The sequence below is a fragment of the Erpetoichthys calabaricus genome, chromosome 5 (assembly GCF_900747795.2).
Source record: "Erpetoichthys calabaricus chromosome 5, fErpCal1.3, whole genome shotgun sequence".
Lineage (NCBI taxonomy): Eukaryota > Metazoa > Chordata > Cladistia > Polypteriformes > Polypteridae > Erpetoichthys > Erpetoichthys calabaricus.
In genome coordinates this window covers 167399148-167417637 of record NC_041398.2, presented here as the reverse complement: position 1 = coordinate 167417637, position 18490 = coordinate 167399148, and the positions used below count along the sequence as shown (strand labels likewise).

The 18490-nt window shown below is 37.2% G+C and overlaps 1 protein-coding gene across 5 annotated transcripts in view; it reads left to right on the top strand.

The window, feature by feature from the left end:
* The window catches only part of palld (palladin, cytoskeletal associated protein), a 481585-nt gene that overhangs the window by 295575 nt on the left and 167520 nt on the right, over positions 1–18490 (top strand). For all 5 annotated transcript variants that reach the window (XM_051927636.1, XM_051927635.1, XM_051927637.1 and 2 more), the window contains 2 exons: positions 208–327; positions 10103–10433. In XM_051927636.1, the coding sequence (XP_051783596.1) occupies positions 208–327; positions 10103–10433 (451 nt within the window). The remainder of the gene's footprint in view (positions 1–207; positions 328–10102; positions 10434–18490) is intronic.

The window sequence follows — 18490 nt, the reverse complement described above, 5'->3', positions numbered from 1 at the left end:
GCTGCCTTTGGATTTAAAGGGATCAGAAAATAAATATATGAACAGTTTAATTGTTTTAATTTATATAGTCTAATCAACCAGTTCATTTGCCAACAGTAATGTATGTACTGTAAAATTAGGTTGTGATAACATGCTTTTAGTATTTTTTCCACTTAAGATCTAATTTTTCACTAAATCTTGGGCTACGTGTTTGCATTTTATTTCCAGAAGAGATTTGTACTCTGGTGATCTCTGAAACATTCCCTGAAGATGGTGGTATATTTACATGCACTGCAAGCAATCAATATGGATCTGTAACTAGCACTGCTGAGCTAGTTGTTTGTCCAGGTAAGTTACAATGTACCATGCAGGAAAACATTACTTTTTCTAGAAAAATAGTCATGCATCATTTTATGTACTGATACTGAAAAACATTTAGTCATAGGCCATTATGACATAGTGTATTCTTCCCCAGAGCAGTTTAACATGCAATTTAAAGAAGGGATTCACACAGAAACACACCATTTATATCCAACACACATTAATGTATATAATATATACAGTAAATCATTAAATATATACAGAGAATTAAAGAAATCAACTACATTATATGGAACAAAAAGTGCTGTTTTAGTTTACATTCTCTATACTCTGAAATGTAAACAAATGTGAACTTTTTAAGTAGTTTTAAGTTACATGGCTACCCTTCTGCAGTAACTCCATTTGGAACCTCAATGTTATCAACAGGTGTGTAAGTGTTAAAGATTTTTAATGACGCTAAAATGCACAGAGAAGCAGGTATACAGTTAAGAAGTGTGTAAAAATGCACACAAAACAAAGGAGAGACTTAATGAGTTACCAGATTCATAATGTAGGAGTGCAATAACAATCAAAAAAGATTGCAGCACAAGTTTGGAAATGACCAGAGCAGTGTACAAAATAGTGACGTTTTAGTAACTTGTTGATGTTAATTAAACAAAATGCTGATAGCTGTTATTATGATGATGACAATAACTGTATATGAGCATATTTCTTCCTGTTTATAAATTCCAATAGCTTTGATTTATTTTAACATTAATAAAGGTTAGGTGCATTGGCGATCCTAAATTGTCCCTAGTGTGTGCTTGGTGTGTGGGGAGGTGTGTGTGTGTGTGCGCCCTGTGGTGGGCTGGTGCCCTGCCCGGGGATTTGTTCCTGCCTTGTGCCCTGTGTTGGCTGGGATTGGCTCCAGTGGACCCCTGTGACCCTGTGTTAGGATATAACGGGTTGGACAATGACTGACTGAGAAATTATTGTTTTTGGGATCTACTTTTTAATGATTAAAAAATTTGTAACACCACATAAAAAGTCAGTTTGAAAAGGGGAGAAACAATTTAACACATATACCTCCCAGTATCTCCTCCCATCCCAAAAAGAGCCTATGAGTCAAAACCAACAAGATATCTACAGTACAGAAAGAGGTAGAAAATAATTAACCAAGAGACAAGCTGTAGTTGTAATGTCTGTCAGTCCCAGACAATAGGGTTTTCATTGTCAGGACTGAAATGGACCAGTTTTCAATGGGTTTAAAGGATGCTGTGTTAATTTTAGTTGTGGACAGTTGTAAGTGATTTACATTTAAAAAATGAGGTTTGTCATTTTCAAAAGAAAAAAGTTTATTTCCATCAAGAGGCAAGGAGCAATTTAGCCACTAGAGTGCCAAGACAGAGCAGTAAATGTTGATAAGAAGTGAGTAAAAGCATTGAAAGGTCCAAGAGAGGGAGAGTTTGTGGGATAGGAGTGTAGAGAAAAGCCAAGCAAAATGACACCTTTTATTGGCTAACTAGAAAGATTACAATATGCAAGCTTTCGAGGCAACTCAGGCCCCTTCTTCAGGCAAGATGTAATAGGATAATGTAATGGGATAGGAGTGATATTTACAGACAGAAAAGAAGAGAGAAACTGGCTTATCTGAAACCTGAGAGAGAAAACAGGAGGCCGGTACTAGAATCTGAACTTAATTCAGACTTATGAAACATTAGTTTATAAACCAATGTAAATTAATGAAGTATAATAGCTAAAAAGTAACATTTATTTACTATAGTTGTAGTACTAGGGTGTTGTACCGTGTTAGCCATTATGAATGTAGAGAAAAGCCAAGCAAAATGACACCTTTTATTGGCTAACTAAAAAGATTACAATATGCAAGCTTTCGAGGCAACTCAGGCCCCTTCTTCAGGCAAGCCTGAGGAAGGGGCCTGAGTTGCCTCGAAAGCTTGCATATTGTAATCTTTTTAGTTAGCCAATAAAAGGTGTCATTTTGCTTGGCTTTTCTCTCTTACTATAGTTGAATTTTAACAAGCCTAACTACTTTGCAATTCATAAAGTACAACAAAAAGTCAAATGTGAACCCAAGAACTTTTTATTTCAACACTTTTCAACAAAAATAATATGTATGACTGTTGCAAAATACAGTACATTGTGCAGCGTTATGATATAAAAAGAATTTAATTTTAGTTTAACTAGAGCTAAAAATAATATCTAAATAACTTAATTGGTTCTAATGATACTCAGAAATGAGCTCCAAATATACCAGTACTGTTTGCATCCCTTTCTCAAAAAATCATACTAAACATGTATACAGTATTTGAAATGAACATATATGGAATTGTTACAAAAATGTAGTGTTTGAATTTCACCATGTTATCTGTGGTGTCACTGTATGTGTATTGAAAATGACAGTATGAGAAAAATAGCAATGTTTCAAAAGTTTTTTTTTTCACTGAATTTAAGGCATGGTTCTGTTCTTAAAATCATTAATCTGTAAACCTCACCTGTATTAAATTTAAAAATGTTTCCCTGTATGCATTATCCAGAGAATGTCAACATTTTTCCATTTCTAATTGCAGTGTACTGCTTTATAAAACCAGGACTGTAGCACCAGTTTTTCCTCTTTTTTATTGTTATAAGAATACATTACAATAAGTATGATTTTGAACAACTGAGTATGCAATTAGTAATAGATTAACACCATTCACCATTTTCGCTCTCTCTGTCTAGAGAGCTGTGACATGAGATAACATAGTATGTAGATAATTAAGCATCTAGGGGGTTAACAGAGGCCCACCACTCTTACTTAAGGACACCACTAATACATTCTGGCCAAATTCTGATTAGGGCTTAGACAGTTCGTCCTATGGAAAATTTGATACTTTTCTCATTTTTAATAAAATAAGAAATCCTTATTTCATTGTATTATAGTGGATATTTTAAGATTTTTAAAGTTGAATAATTATATAGCAACATTAGAGTAATTTAGCATAAAATATAAAAGATTTTTTTCATTACAAAATGTTATTTTCTCCAGTAATACTATTAACACTGTTCTTACTAGATTAGGAGTAATAGTGTTTCCTGTACTGCCCCATACATAGGAAAAGATTTCTTCCCATTTTTTGAGTTTAGGAGAGTCCCAAATCATGTAACACAGCAAGGTGCGCATCTGATGACACTGGCACTACCCATGGAGGGAACACTGGATGAATTGAAATGCTACATAAAGTGGTGCTATAAAATGCCTGTGCAAAAACAAATAGTAATAACAGAGAAAAGGCCTGCTGGCAGAACTGAGTTGGTAAGTTCAAGCCACCTGCATTAGTGTCTATACGCTGCTACCGTCTACTTACTGTATAAAGGTGGATTTGAACTTGACCCATCAGGCTAACTGGTAGACAACAGTGACTGCAAAATCATAATTTTGTCAAAGAAGCCCAGTGGTTGGGCTGGCTGGTTGGGAATGTGATTGTTGTGCACAGGTGCAATTGATAGTAATATCTTAGATTTGAAATATTTTCTACACTGGTGTCATACTCTTAGCAAGTCTTAAAGCACTGGATTACTGCTTAATTGACAGCAGTTAGTAGTAAGTACACAGAGCAAGTCATATAGTAAGGAGTTGGAACTAAATGTCCTTTTCATAGCTATCTAAGCTGATACAGTATCACTCCTTTCCACTTCCCTGCACAGTCTTAGAAAACACATTTGTGACCAGATGTCAGAATTGAGAATTAAATAGTGCCATGCCCCACTCTACTTTAGATTTTTGTACCATCAAATTTTTCTTCATCATCGGGCAGTTTGCTTTTTAAATAAATATGGTTAGAATTGTTTTTAATTCTTGAAAGAAGGGTGTATTTATCTATATAGGAATACTGTAATAAAAAACTTTCAAAGGATGTACTTTTGGCAATATTAATTCTCCCTGCTAATATAAGGTAAAGAGATGAGTGTGGTACCAATTTATGGTCAGAGTACATGGGATTCTTCTGAAACTGTCATTTATTTCATTTTATAGTTGTTCTGCCAACATTGCAAACGTTCTTCAAAATCAGAGAAAAAATATGTATCAAGATAATGGATGGAAGCTTTGATGCTTCACACAGTAACCTTCATTAATGAATTGTTCATAGACAAAGACAACTTTATATTTCAGGTGCACTTGGAGCCATACCAGTTTGAATGTAGAGCAAAAAGATTGGTGTATTATTCCATGAGCTTCACAATATACTTCAAAATCTATAACCTCTGTGTATGTTTGTTCAGATTCTCTTTACTGAATACAGCCCAGCTTTTGAAACAATTAACGCATAAATATATATAGGTTTCAATTATTCCTTGGGTTTCTGAAATAAAGCAGGTGGTGAAGCTGAAGGATAAAATCTGAGTTTCTCACCATTTATTATTTGCATACAAACAACAACATTTTATGAGTGAATTCAGCAAGAATAGTAAAGTCGCTGATGACAACACACTGGTAAGGCTTATCTCAAATGAAGACAGTTCTCTGTACTAGAACATAGTCATTACATTGGTCTAACAGTGTAGCCTAATGATGAGGAATTAAATGTCAGTGAAAGAAAACAAGTGGTTGTGGACTTTAAGGAAGGCAAAGGAGCACTCTTGCATTAGATGGTCGGAATATAGAAGTGGAGGAGTATTTCAAGTACTTGGCACCAGTATGCTACACAGAATGTTAACATATCTATTATGGTCAAGAAAGTACATCAAGTGTCGTTCTTTCTGAGAGAGTTGAAGAGTTCAGTGTGTTACAGGAAGCAATGAATCATGTTTACAGGTCCATTCTTGAAAGTGATTCGACCCTCTCCATCTCAATGTACTATAGCAGTATTTCTGCAGGAGATAAGAAAATAACTATTGATTTGCAATGCTTCTGAAATATAAGGATGCCATATTCCTGTGGTGGGATGGGGTGGGGGGGTTTGCTCCTTTCCTCCAGACTTAAAGTCTCAACAGCCTTATCTGACATTCCACAAGTTATGTTTCTTCTGCTCATTCTCATTCCATTTGCTGTCCAGCACTAGGAACAGTGTCTAGAGTGATAACAGATAATCTTTACTACTTCCACATACTTAAGACCTTTTCTTCAAAACTTATATTGTGCTTTGTGACTTAAATTAACTAAACTGTGTTTTGTCATAACTGACAATTTTAATGAAGAGCTGTATGTGTTTCCATACAGTTTTTGTAATCTAATGCAAAATATTGCAACCATATAGCAAACTAAAATGTAATAAATAGGGCCCACGATTTACCGTGGCCCGCGGAATTTAGGGTTTTGCAGCGGTAAAACGCCATGCCGCGGAATTAACCTAACTGCCGCGGAAAATACAAAATCTGAATGAAATCTCACCATTTGAGGTATATTGAAATTTTTGATTACTTCTTTAAGTTATTTCTTTAGCCTATTACATCATCTCATTATAATAATAATAATAATTCATTACATTTATATAGCGCTTTTCTCAGTACTCAAAGCGCTATCCACACAGGGAGGAACCGGGAAGTGAACCCACAATCTTCCGCAGTCTCCTTACTGCAAAGCAGCAGCACTACCACTGCGCCACCTATGTCATTAGCCCTTCCGTTGGAAGAGTAAACATTAATTTTTTAAGTCGATTTATAGCATTCGTGGTATTTGTAGCAATTTTTAAATCGATTTATTGGCTGTCTGTGGTGGGCTGGCACCCTGCCTGGGGTTTGTTTCCTGCCTTGTGCCCTGTGTTGGCTGGGATTGGCTCCGGCAGACCCCCGTGACCCTGTAGATAGGATATAGCGGGTTGGATAATGGATGGATTTATTGGCTGTGGTAACAATTTGACCTATCATGTACTTTACAATCAATTAGGCTTATTTAAATTTAGTAAAATTAATCTTTGAGTATGGCCAATAACAATAACAAGCAACGCAATAAAACTGCAGTGAATATTGGACCGGAACAGCGAGTTAAAGAATTTGGACAGGATAAATTCTACGCCGAAGGTGGTTTACTGTGGTGCAAGACTTGTAACGAATTGGTCGATCATGTTAGACGCCAGACTATAACTGATCATCTGGGGACAAAAAAGCACACAGAGCTTGCAAATAAACGACAACATGAGGCCACAAATGACCCCACAAGCAGCAATGACAAAGTACTATTACCGGATGCATTGAACGATCAACTGCTGCCAAAGATACGTTAGTGATGGAACTGGTTGAAGCATTTATGGCAGCCAATATACCGCTGGAGAAAGTTGACAACCCTACCATGTGTAGTTTTATGCAGAAGAACCTGAAGGGTGGTGGTGGAATACTGCAGGCTAATACACTTAGGGAATTATACGTTACAAGAATTTTCAACCAACAACAGGTTAATATAATAGTGAAGCTAGCCGGACAGAAAGTGGTCGTTTTTGCCGATGAAACAACGGATGTTGTTGGATGTTATGCTGTGAATGTGCTTATTCAACAGATGAATGCCCAGCAATGTTAGTGAACACAGATTTTTTAACCGAAGTGAACCATGTAAGCATTGCGCAGCTAATTACAGTAATCCCTCCTCCATCGCGGGGGTTGCGTTCCAGAGCCACCCGCGAAATAAGAAAATCCGCGAAGTAGAAACCATATGTTTATATGGTTATTTTTATATTGTCATGCTTGGGTCACAGATTTGCGCAGAAACACAGGAGGTTGTAGAGAGACAGGAACGTTATTCAAACACTGCAAACAAACATTTGTCTCTTTTTCAAAAGTTTAAACTATGCTCCATGACAAGACAGAGATGACAGTTCTGTCTCACAATTAAAAGAATGCAAACATATCTTCCTCTTCAAAGGAAACAGAGAGGAAAGCAAACAAATCAATAGGGCTGTTTGGCTCTTAAGTATGCGAAGCACCGCCGGTACAAAGCTGTTGAAGGCAGCAGCTCACACCCCCTTCGTCAGGAGCAGGGAGAGAGAGAGAGAGAGAGAGAGACAGAGAAAAACAAAGTCAAAAATCAATACGTGCCCTTTGAGCTTTTAAGTATGCGAAGCACCGTGCAGCATGTTGCTTCAGGAAGCAGCTGCACACAGAAGGTAGCAACGTGAAGATAATCTTTCAGCATTTTTAGACGAGCGTCCGTATCGTCTAGGTGTTGCGAACAGCCCCCCTGCTCACACCCCCTACGTCAGGATCAGAGAAAGTCAGCGCAAGAGAGAGATAGAGAAAGTAAGTTGGGTTTCTTCTCAGCCATCTGCCAATAGCGTCCCTTGTATGAAATCAACTGGGCAAACCAACTGAGGAAGCATGTACCAGAAATTAAAAGACCCATTGTCCTCAGAAATCCGCGAACCAGCAAAAAATCCGCGATATATATTTAAATATGCTTACATATAAAATCCGCGATAGAGTGAAGCCGCGAAAGGCGAAGTGCGATATAGCGAGGGATCACTGTATCCGTAATCTGACTGAGGTTAATGTGCACTTCAATGACGTTGTAGCATTTGTTACGGATAATGCAGCTTATATGAAAAAATGTTTTCGTGACAGTTTGCGAGGAATACTGCCAAATGCCGTTCATGTCACATGTTGGGCCCACATCCTGTCATTAGTTGGAGAAGAGTTTCGTGAAGCACTACGACTTTATGATATGCTGGCTGCTTCTGTCAAGGCCATATTCTCCAAAGCATCAGGACGTCGTGCTAGATATCTTCATCATCTGCGACAAATGAAAGTTGAAAAGGCAGTCATGCCGCCAACTCCAGTCATCACAAGATGGAACTCTTGGTTTGAGGCTGTGCTGTATCACGCTGAGTATCTAGACTATTATATCTCATTCGTTGCTACTGAAATCGAACACAGTGGAGCTACAGTCCAGATAAAGAAGCTGTCAGCGTTGCTGCAAAGTACTGATAAACTTAACGAGCTGAGAGCTGAACTTGAATTTGTATCAGTTCACTGCCAGCCAATTATGAACACTCTGACTTCTTTTGAGGCACAGTCATTCATGGCCGTCGATGTCTACAACAAAGTGTGTTAAGTACTGTCTTGCCTGAAATCGTCTGGATTTCCAATTGCAACCAGCAGCTGTGAAGATGCAAAGCATAATGCTGCTGCTAAACTTGAAGAATATTTTGTGGGAACCAAACAGCCAGCAATAGACCTATTCAGATCTGTGAGAATATTTGATCCACGACAGCTACCACCCTTATTGAAGAATTTTGCTGATCATGCACAATCAGTGCCAACAATGATGGCTGCAGCAGATGAATGGCAAGCTTATCTGAACATAGCATCTCGTGAAGTAATTCCAGCTGATATCACTGCTTTTTGGTGTGCCTTAGAGGACAGACTGCCTCGCTTAGCAGCTCTTGCTAAAGTTTACATTGTGTTGCCAATCTCTTCTGTTGATGTGGAACGTTCGTTCTCAAAATATGGATCGGTGTTGTCACCACTGCGATATTCTCTGTCACAAGAAAATCTACGAGCTCACAGTGCTGTTTTCTTCAACAATAAATAAACAATAACTTTAGAAACATTATTCAATAGTTTGTGCCTACATATGTTTCAGCATCGTTTGCCTAAAGCAAATCTGTGGATTAAAATGTGCGGATGTGAACACTTTGATATACCTATTTGATTAGTATTACGAATTATGATTGATTATTATTAAGGATTAAGAATAAGAAAAATTGTATTTATTTTGCTTGGGTTACTAATTAGTCCTATGGAGTTCTGATACTGCATTTGCCGCGCCAGAATTTAAAAAAACATGCCGCGGAATTTACGATTTCTTGCCGTGGTAAATCGTAGGCCCTAGTAATAATTATATATCCATTTCAGCTGCTTTGGACATCAGTCTAAGAGAGAGGTGCCATGCCAGGAAGGAAAAAAAAACAACTTGTGTTTCAACAGTTTCACTCATAGATGTCTATACATCTAAAATTTTAAAGCATCTTGGATTGCTTGTTAAAAGTTATTTGGCTAGTTTTTAACTAAAAGTTTCCTTCACTGAAACTTTTTACATTTAAATTATTTGGAAATTATTGTACTTAGAAGTCAACCAAAACTAAACCTAAGTAAAATGTCTAAAAGTACATAAATAGTGTAAGATAGCTATATGTATTGTATATAAATTCCTTTGAGCTTTGAAATTGAAATTAATTGCATAAGTTTGAAATAGAATACTTAAAAAGGCTTGTGAAAATAACAAGGTACAAAAATTGTCGAGTGACAAAACTGCTGAAACAAAATTGAGTGGCATTATGAACAATGCTGTGCATCCTTTTTCTGAAACACTAACAGAGTATTCTCAGCCAACAAATTATTCAGCCGAAGTGTGTCAAGAAACACTACTGGGGCTCCTTTATGCCAACAACAATATGTCTGTATAATGCCACACTGTGACTGGGACAGTAAAGTCAGAAATTTTGTTTCTTTTTCATTTTCTTGCTTTATGGTCATACTGATGAATGTTCAGACCAAAGTGTGTGTATTTATTTATTTACTTATTGAGACCTGTAAAAAGCCCGAAATAGAGCCCTGTGGACAAATAAAGTTCTAACTCTATTGAAGAATTTATTGCTTGGTATTATTTTTTAAGTATTGAATTATATCTACATATACTTGCTTATGAAACACCCAAGCTTTTTGCTACTTTGAATTTTCTCCATATCTTTTTCAGATTCTATCTGGTACATTTTTATTAAACAGCATTTTCTAAAATTTATAGCAAATAACCTAATGTGTCTGTGAGGAAAAGGATAATTAAAGGTTACTAAGGTAACATCCGCTGTTATTAATTCATTTTTTATCTCATTTTTAGTGAAGGCTGAATCCACTCGAAATGGTGTAAATGCTGAAGACAGTGAGGATTTTCAAGACTTCCCACCTCCTCCTCCTCTCACAGAAATCAGCTCACTTGAGCTACCTCCAAAAAAAAATAATACAGAAAATGTCCATGTCAATGAGCTGGAGATTTGGCCAAGTGTGGCAGCCCTCCAGCTTCAGTTAACTCCTTCCAATGAGTCTGTGAGCCAAACTAATGGTATTGTCAATGGAAAGAAGTGTGATGACCAGCCTGCTGTCTCCCCTTCTCCTCCAGAAGTGCTTTCCCCAATGAAAGAACCACCTCCACTACTAACTAAGCCGAAACTGTGAGTATCCAATTAAAATACAATAGAGTACACCCTTAAATATTTTTCCACTGTGTCTCCTGAATCATTTCTATTTCAAACATATATTGTACTATTATGTACATATTATGTACTATATTGTACTATTATGACTATGCTTACAATACATAGACTGAATGTACAAGGCGAAGCAAAAGCAGTATGTTTTCGTTCCTTTACTTAAATGAATTAAATCTTTCTAACGTATTAAATAAATGATTAAATTAGCACAATAATTTGTTTAACTGTATTTGTTTACTCTGTAAATAAGCTACAGAATCAAATCTTCAGTTCTTGCCTTCAGATTGCCATAGCATAGAGTCTTTTCACTTACAGCATGCATATTTTCTTGAAAAAATGTAGAAATATTTTCTTTTGTAAGATAATGTTCCTCAGTAGATAGAAATGTAACTCTCAGATTATACGTAGGCTGAGATATACTGTATGTTGTGTATTTATTGTAATTTCTTTACACATGCAACTTCAAAATTGGTACATGTGAAAAAAAGATTTGCATATCTTTTTTGAAGCACATGACACACAGTGACAACTAAACAATTTTTCTAAGATCAGTTGAACACTGTCCAAAATAAGTGCAAGGTCATGTGTCTTCCACCTGAATTTAATAATGTTACAGTGAGAACTAGTAAAGCTACAGTATGTAAAATTGAGTGGGATCATTTTTACCACTATTCGTGTTTATTAAACCATTCTCCATCTAAGGTACCGTAAATTCTTGTCGAAGTCCATTGTATGTCATGTCCTTGGGGAGTCTGGCATGAATTTTGGAAGCTTAACATTCTCCCAGTTTAACTTTCAATTCCAGTGACATTAGAAGTTAGTCAACCTATGAATCAGCAATGCTTTTCTGAGAGGGCAGATAAAATAATTTTTTTTTGATTTGCCATCATTCCTATGGTGTATATCATAAACAAAATTTTTAGATCTTGTTCTTGCTGTACTATATTGAGGGGAGCTAGAATTGAACTTGAACAGTAGAAACCGTGAACAAGCATGTGCTTGCTGATAGGCACTTGTTATCTTCGTACAGTAATGCACTCTGGTTAGGATCTGTTCAGTAATTAAAGAAGGAGTGATATTTCTGAGAAATAACTGCATGTACTAGTACAGAAGAGTCACAAAACACTCTGTGCTACAGTGTAGATTAGACAAGCTATTTTCAAAAGACTGAAATTCATTAAGTAACATACTTAATACAATTATAGCATATTATTTGGATATAAACCTGTCTTCAATATCACTTAAAAATTTCTTTAACACTGAGATTTTTTTAAGGAAACCTTAAATTTTTGTCTATGTTTATGTTAGTAATGGTGATCTATTGGAGCAAGGCTTGTTAGGTTTTCACTGTGCTGAGTGAGAATATTTTTTTCTATGTATGTTTTTCATTTTGTATATTACTCTCTGTTCTCCCCTTGACTTTAATAGTACACCACTACTATCTATCTACAAGCAAATGTTTGGTGTAACAACTAATGTGGTAGATTCTAGTTGCAGGTTCAATTCAGACCACTAGTGCATTTGCTTTAACTGCTCGTACAATTGTGTAACCAGTTGTTCTGTTAATATGGAGTATATGAAAGAAGTTCACTATGCCACAGTGCAATATAAAATCAAGGGTGTCTTTTTCTCTTAAGAAACAATGATATTGTGCATTATGTGTCATAACTGTCTGTAAAATTGTCAAAGATTATACTGTAACAGTAACATTTGAGTTCACTAAAGTAGTTCTTGAAATTCTGGGTTGAACAAACTACACATCTGGATTGAACAAACTACACATATCACTCTGAGTTTAATTGTGACTTCTGATTGATTGGATTGCATTATAAGGCTGGCTGATCTGGAGAATAGTCCGTTCACAAACAGACCCCTGTCAGCAGCCTAAAAAGCTTATAGAAAAACTGTCACTTCAATAATAGCTTATGGGAGTAGTCATAAGTAGAGTTTTGTTGTTTGAAACATCCATATATACAGTATATACATAAGTATAATGGAAGACAGAGGTGCCACTGAGCACCAGACCCCAGACACAACTGACATGAACACAGTCATGGGCTCAAATAAAATATTTTTTTTCTCCCAAATACCTTTTTATAAGCAAAGAGTCACACAATGGACACTGAAACCTTTCTGTTCTTTCTTCTCCTTTAAACTCCTCTCTAAACTCCTTTTCCTCCTGAATCCAACTTAACTTGAGTGAGGTTGAGCGGCTACTTTTATCTTGGACTCGGGAGTACTTCCAGTGACAGGGCATAGCCCAATGGAAGCACTTCTGGGTCAATCAGAAGTTCCCTAAAGCAGGGAGCATAACTCCCTGTATTGCCCTCTGGTGGCACCCATGCATCCCAGCAGGGTTGCCTCACTGCCCTACAAATCCCATGATGCCTTGCAGTTAAGGGAATGGGTCCTGAAGCCCAGGGATTCTGCCATCTTGTGGTTTGGGGTGGCATATATTTCTGAGACTGAGCCTTCGTCCGTTGTTCAGTCATATTGGCATCCTGGGCGGTAAAGAAAATGGTACCAACGCCCGTCCATACATTTGTTCTTTAACAATACTTCCCCCTTAGCTAAGATTTGGACCGGCCAGTCTCGCAAGAGTGCCAGTCCGAGACACTGGAGGATGGCCCATAAAACTAATACCTGTCTTATCCCTGTAGGAGATAACAGGGCCCTATGGAATCCATTTTATTTTTTCACAAATTCAGTTTTTTTTTTTTTTTTTTAATTTTGGATTTTCGCTGTTGTATTTTTCGTTTTTTTTTTTTTTTTTTTTTTTAATGTAAGAAGGTAGCACAGTCCTTGTGTGCCTCGTCACCATGAGGCAAAACATTTATTAAATCCCAAAACATCATTGTTAATTTTTAAAAGGGAACCCATTAATAATCAGTGCCATTCACTAATAACAGGGAAAGACGATTGCCACGAATCTTTCGAAGAACGATGTCCATATGTTGTTCAAAGACACAGGGCAAATGAGTTTGACAAAGACTGCTCTCATTTTCTGGCAGCACGCCTCCTTGTTTAAAATGCTTAATAAAGAAAGGATGCATCTTCATCATTTTTTCAAGCGGTATGTCTGACTTACATGGCCACAAACTGGCTTCTTGCATCTAACGATTTTGTTGTTTCTTTTGTTATTACCTGAAGAGGAACACTTTTTGATCTTAACTTCTTCTTGTTCTTGAGATGGGTTTTAGATTTGATGGGGTCATTGCAAGTATCTTTTTGTGTCCAGTCCATGGTATGCTGGCAAAACTTACAAAAAAGTTGTCCAGATTCGTAAAAGTCGCCGGAATATTGTTGTGCCCTCAATTTTGCAGTTAACCTTTTGTTTCTTAGTTTTTTTGACATAGTTGGGTATCTAATACTGCTCGTGCAGCTAGCTAATTCACATGCCTTTAACGGGAAAGCATACAAAAAACACAAGCACAAACAGACAGAGGCATAACTAGATTTCTATGAAGAAGTTTGTTTGCTTCAAAAACAACAAACTAGAAAATAGTATCTGAATGACAGAACTACAGATTATTCAATCATTTAATTTATTGGGAAGTTTTGTAACAGTCACCTCTTCAGTCTCTAAATTCCGCACATTTCCATCTTTAAATCTAAAATCCGTTTTAAGCGTTAATTCCGTGATTGCGTCCGTGTTTTCCGCATTGTAGTTGGTTCTCTTCAGATATGCGAGCACCCCTTTATACTGTTTTCCTTTCCCTATGCCTTGTCTGACCTCCATATTTTGAGAAGCAGTCTCTTTGACACGAGGACTAGACAGGGCCAGGCCTTCTAAGAAATCTGAGAGAATTATTGAAATACTGTAAATTCTGTGTGGTTCCTTTCACTTTCTTCTAGGACCTCTTCACACTGTATTTCCCTATGTTTTACGGCACAGGACTTGGATGTCTCTACAGCTCTATTGGCAATTACTACTAGCCCTAGTCCAAAACTTTGTATATATTTTTCTGTTGTCTCATCTGCTGCACTTCTGGTTCCTTCTATTCCTGTTAACATTAAAGTAAAAGAATGTGGTACCTTAAAGTGTGTTATCAGTGGTGTTACCAATGCTTGCAGATCCTTGGCATTGATTTGCAGTTCACACTGTGCTATTTCACGTTGGGGAGAACTTTGGATTTTTCCGTTGGCACGCACCTAGCTGAAAGACAGACCCAGATCTTCCGCATGTCGATTCCAATTCCCAGGAGCAATCTGGGAGGTGTAATTTGGGGGGGTCGTCTGAACACCCAGCCTGGCTTGGTGATTCCTCTTCTATTGTTCAATCATATTGACATCCCGGCTGGTTAAAAGAATGGTACCAGTCCCTGCCAGGAATCCCATCCATACATGTGTTCCTTCACAATATATATATATATAGGAGAAAATATAGCAGGCATGAAATACTCATGACTTTTGGTGAAATCCTTTCTGTCATATTGTTCATCCATTATTATGTCTTTCTCTTTCTAAATACAGTCTGCAAAAAGAAGAATCTCCATGATATGTAACACTGTACGCAAAATACTAAAGTTGAGGGTCTTGTCTTCCAAATTTAGGTCCAGGCTGGCTGAGGCCTAACATTTAAAATAGGCTTTCCCCCAAACTTTAAGTAATCTTTGGTTTACATAGAGACAAAAAGGGGGGAAAGCCCAACATTATAACAATCCTTATAATCTTAAGAATTTTCAGAAGTATCTGAGAGAGAGAGAGAGAGAGAGAGAGAGTAAAAGAGGAACAATAGCTCTTTGAAAAAACATTGAAGATTTATTACAAAGAATAAATCAAAGCAAAAATATCAATAAAAAAGAACAACACAAGTCAAACAAAAAACAAAACAAACCAGCCATAAATCTAAGCAAGAGCATGATAAATAACCGAAAAATCTATTAAAGTACTTATAAAAAATTCTTTGATTACAAAACTCAATGCTAACGCATAGGGCCCTGTGCTCGAGGGGGGGCTCCCTAAAAGACCTTATTGCCAATAAATGTTACGCATCATCTAGTGATTATTATTGATTTTTCCTGGATATATTAATTAAAATCTGTGGTGGGTTGGCACCCTGCCCAGGATTGGTTCCCTGCCTTGTGCCCTGTGTTGGCTGGGATTGGCTCCAGCAGACCCCGTGACCCTGTGTTCGGATTCAACGGGTTGGACAATGGATGGATGGATGGATATTAATTAAAATGAAACAAAAGTGCATGTTTGTTTAAATGCATATCCCAACTTCCTTATGGGAAAAAAGTACTGTTTCATTATCCCTGGACCATGTTATTCAAAAACAAGGACTAGGCAGAGCTAAGGAATATAAAGAAGAATCTTAAAGTTAAACTAAGAGAGGCCCCCTGGAGATTCCTAAACCTAAACTCAAAAACATATTCCTTCTACTCACCTGTGCATCACTGTTACTCAAGTATTGATTATTTCTTTATAGATAACAATTTCTTACCCATGATTAAATCTTGGAAGTACAATGCTATTGTTATCTCTGACCACACCTCTTTGATCATGGAGCTTAAATCACTATGCCCCATATATTCATCTTGCAGATGGCACTGTTATTAGCAAACGAGAACTGTATGGAATTTATATACAAGCAAATTGATTTTATTTTTAGAGACAAATACATCCTCAGAGATCTCCACAAGAATCCTCTAGGAAACTCTGAAGGCTTTTTAAGAGGACAGATTATTTCATATCTGTCCCGCAAAAATAAATCAGAAACCAAGAAGGTACAGTTAGGTCCATAAATATTTGGACAGAGACAACTTTTTTCTAATTTTGGTTCTGTACATCACCACAATTAATTTTAAATGAAACAACTCAGATGCAGTTGAAGTGCAGACTTTCAGCTTTAATTCAGAGGGGTGAACAAAACGATTGTATAAAAATGTGAGGCAACTAAAGCATTTTTTTAACACAATCCCTTCATTTCAGGGGCTCAAAAGTAATTGGACAATTAACTCAAAGGCTATTTCATGGGCAGGTGTGGGAAAGTCCGTCGTTATGTCATTATCAATTAAGCAAATAAAAGGCCTGGAGTTGATTTGAGGTGTGGTGCTTGCATGTGGAAGATTTTGCTATGAACAGACAACATGCGGTCAAAGGAGCTCTCCATGCAGGTGAAAGAAGCCATCCTTAAGCTGTGAAATTAGAAAAAACCCATCCGAGAAATTGGTACAATTTTACGAGTGGCATAATCCACAGTTTCGTTCATCCTGAAAAAGAAAGCAAGCACTGGTGAACTCAGCAACGCAAAAAAAACCTGGATGTCCACGGGAGACAACAGTGGTGGATGATCGCAAAATCATTTCCATGGTGAAGAGAAACCCCTTCGTAACAGCCAACCAAGTGAACAACACTCTCCAGGGGGTTGGTGTATCGATATCCAAGTCTACCATAAAGAGAAGACTGCATGAAAGTAAATACAGAGGGTGCACTGCAAGGTGCAAGCCACTCATAAGCCTCAAGAATAGAAAGGCTGGATTGGACTTTGCTAAAGAACATCTAAAAAAGCCAGCACAGTTCTGAAAAAACATTCTTTGGACAGATGAAACCAAGATCAACCTCTACCAGAATGATGGCAAGAAAAAAGTATGGAGAAGGCGTGGAACAGCTCATTATCCAAAGTATACCACATCATCTGTAAAATACGGTGGAGGCAGTGTGATGGCTTGGGCGTGCATGGCTGCCAGTGGCACTGGGACACTAGTGTTTATTGATGATGTGACACAGGACAGAAGCAGCCGAATGAATTCTGAGGTGTTCAGAGACATACAGTCTGCTCAAATCCAGCTAAATGCAGTCAAATTGATTGGGTGGCGTTTGATGATACAGATGGACAATGACCCAAAACATACAGCCAAAGCAACCCAGGAGTTTATTAAAGCAAAGAAATGGAAAATTATTGAATGGCCAAGTCAGTCAGCTGATCTTAACCCAATTGAGCATGCATTTCACTTGTTGAAGACTAAAAACAGAAAGGCCCACAAACAAACAGCAACTGAAAGCCGCTGCAGTAAAGGCCTTGCAGAGCATTAAAAAGGAGGAAACCCAGCATTTGGTGATGTCCATGAGTTCAAGACTTCAGGCTGTCATTGCCAGCAAAGGGTTTTCAGCCAAGTATTAGAAATGAACATTTTATTTCCAGTTATTTAATTTGTCCAATTACTTTTGAGCTCCTGAAATGAAGGGATTGTATTAAAAAAAATGCTTTAGTTGCCTCACATTTTTATGCAATCGTTTTGTTCACCCCACTGAATTAAAGCTGAAAGTCTGCACTTCAACTGCATCTGAGTTGTTTCATTTAAAATTCATTGTGGTAATGTACAGAACCAAAATTAGAAAAAAGTTGTCTCTGTCCAAATATTTATGGACCTAACTGTATGAGAGCTAATCAGTGAAATTACCAGAATAGATCAAGAACATGCCAGTTGTCCGAATGAGGCACAGGAAAAGACAGGGTTTGCATACAGAACTCAGCCTCTTGACAACAAAAGAAACAGAACAACTCATTTTTAAATCATGACATCATTACTATGAACACAGAGAGAAAGCTGAAAAGATCTTAGCTCAACAAATCCACAAGCAGGAAGTTCGCAATGCAATTCCAGCAATTACCAACACAGACGGAGATAAAATCATTGACCATAAAAATATAATGCACACATTTAGTGACTACTATAAGGCCTTATATTCTACTCAGATTAAAGAAGACAAGACACAACCTAACATGTTTTTGTATGAATCACAGATATCACAACTAGATATTCTCAGTGCAGAAGAATTGGACAAACCTCTGGCACTATCAGAATTACTAGATGCTATGAACTTATGGGAAAGCAGCAGGTCCAGATGGTTACCCTGCCGAATTTTATAAAAACATTCTCAATTAAGTTAGCTCCCGTTTTATTAGCAACACTTACAGAAGCTAGAGACAATAAAATTCTACTTCAAACTTTTCACCAAGCATTAATTACCGTGTTTCCTAAGCAAAATAAGGACTTATTACAATGTGCATC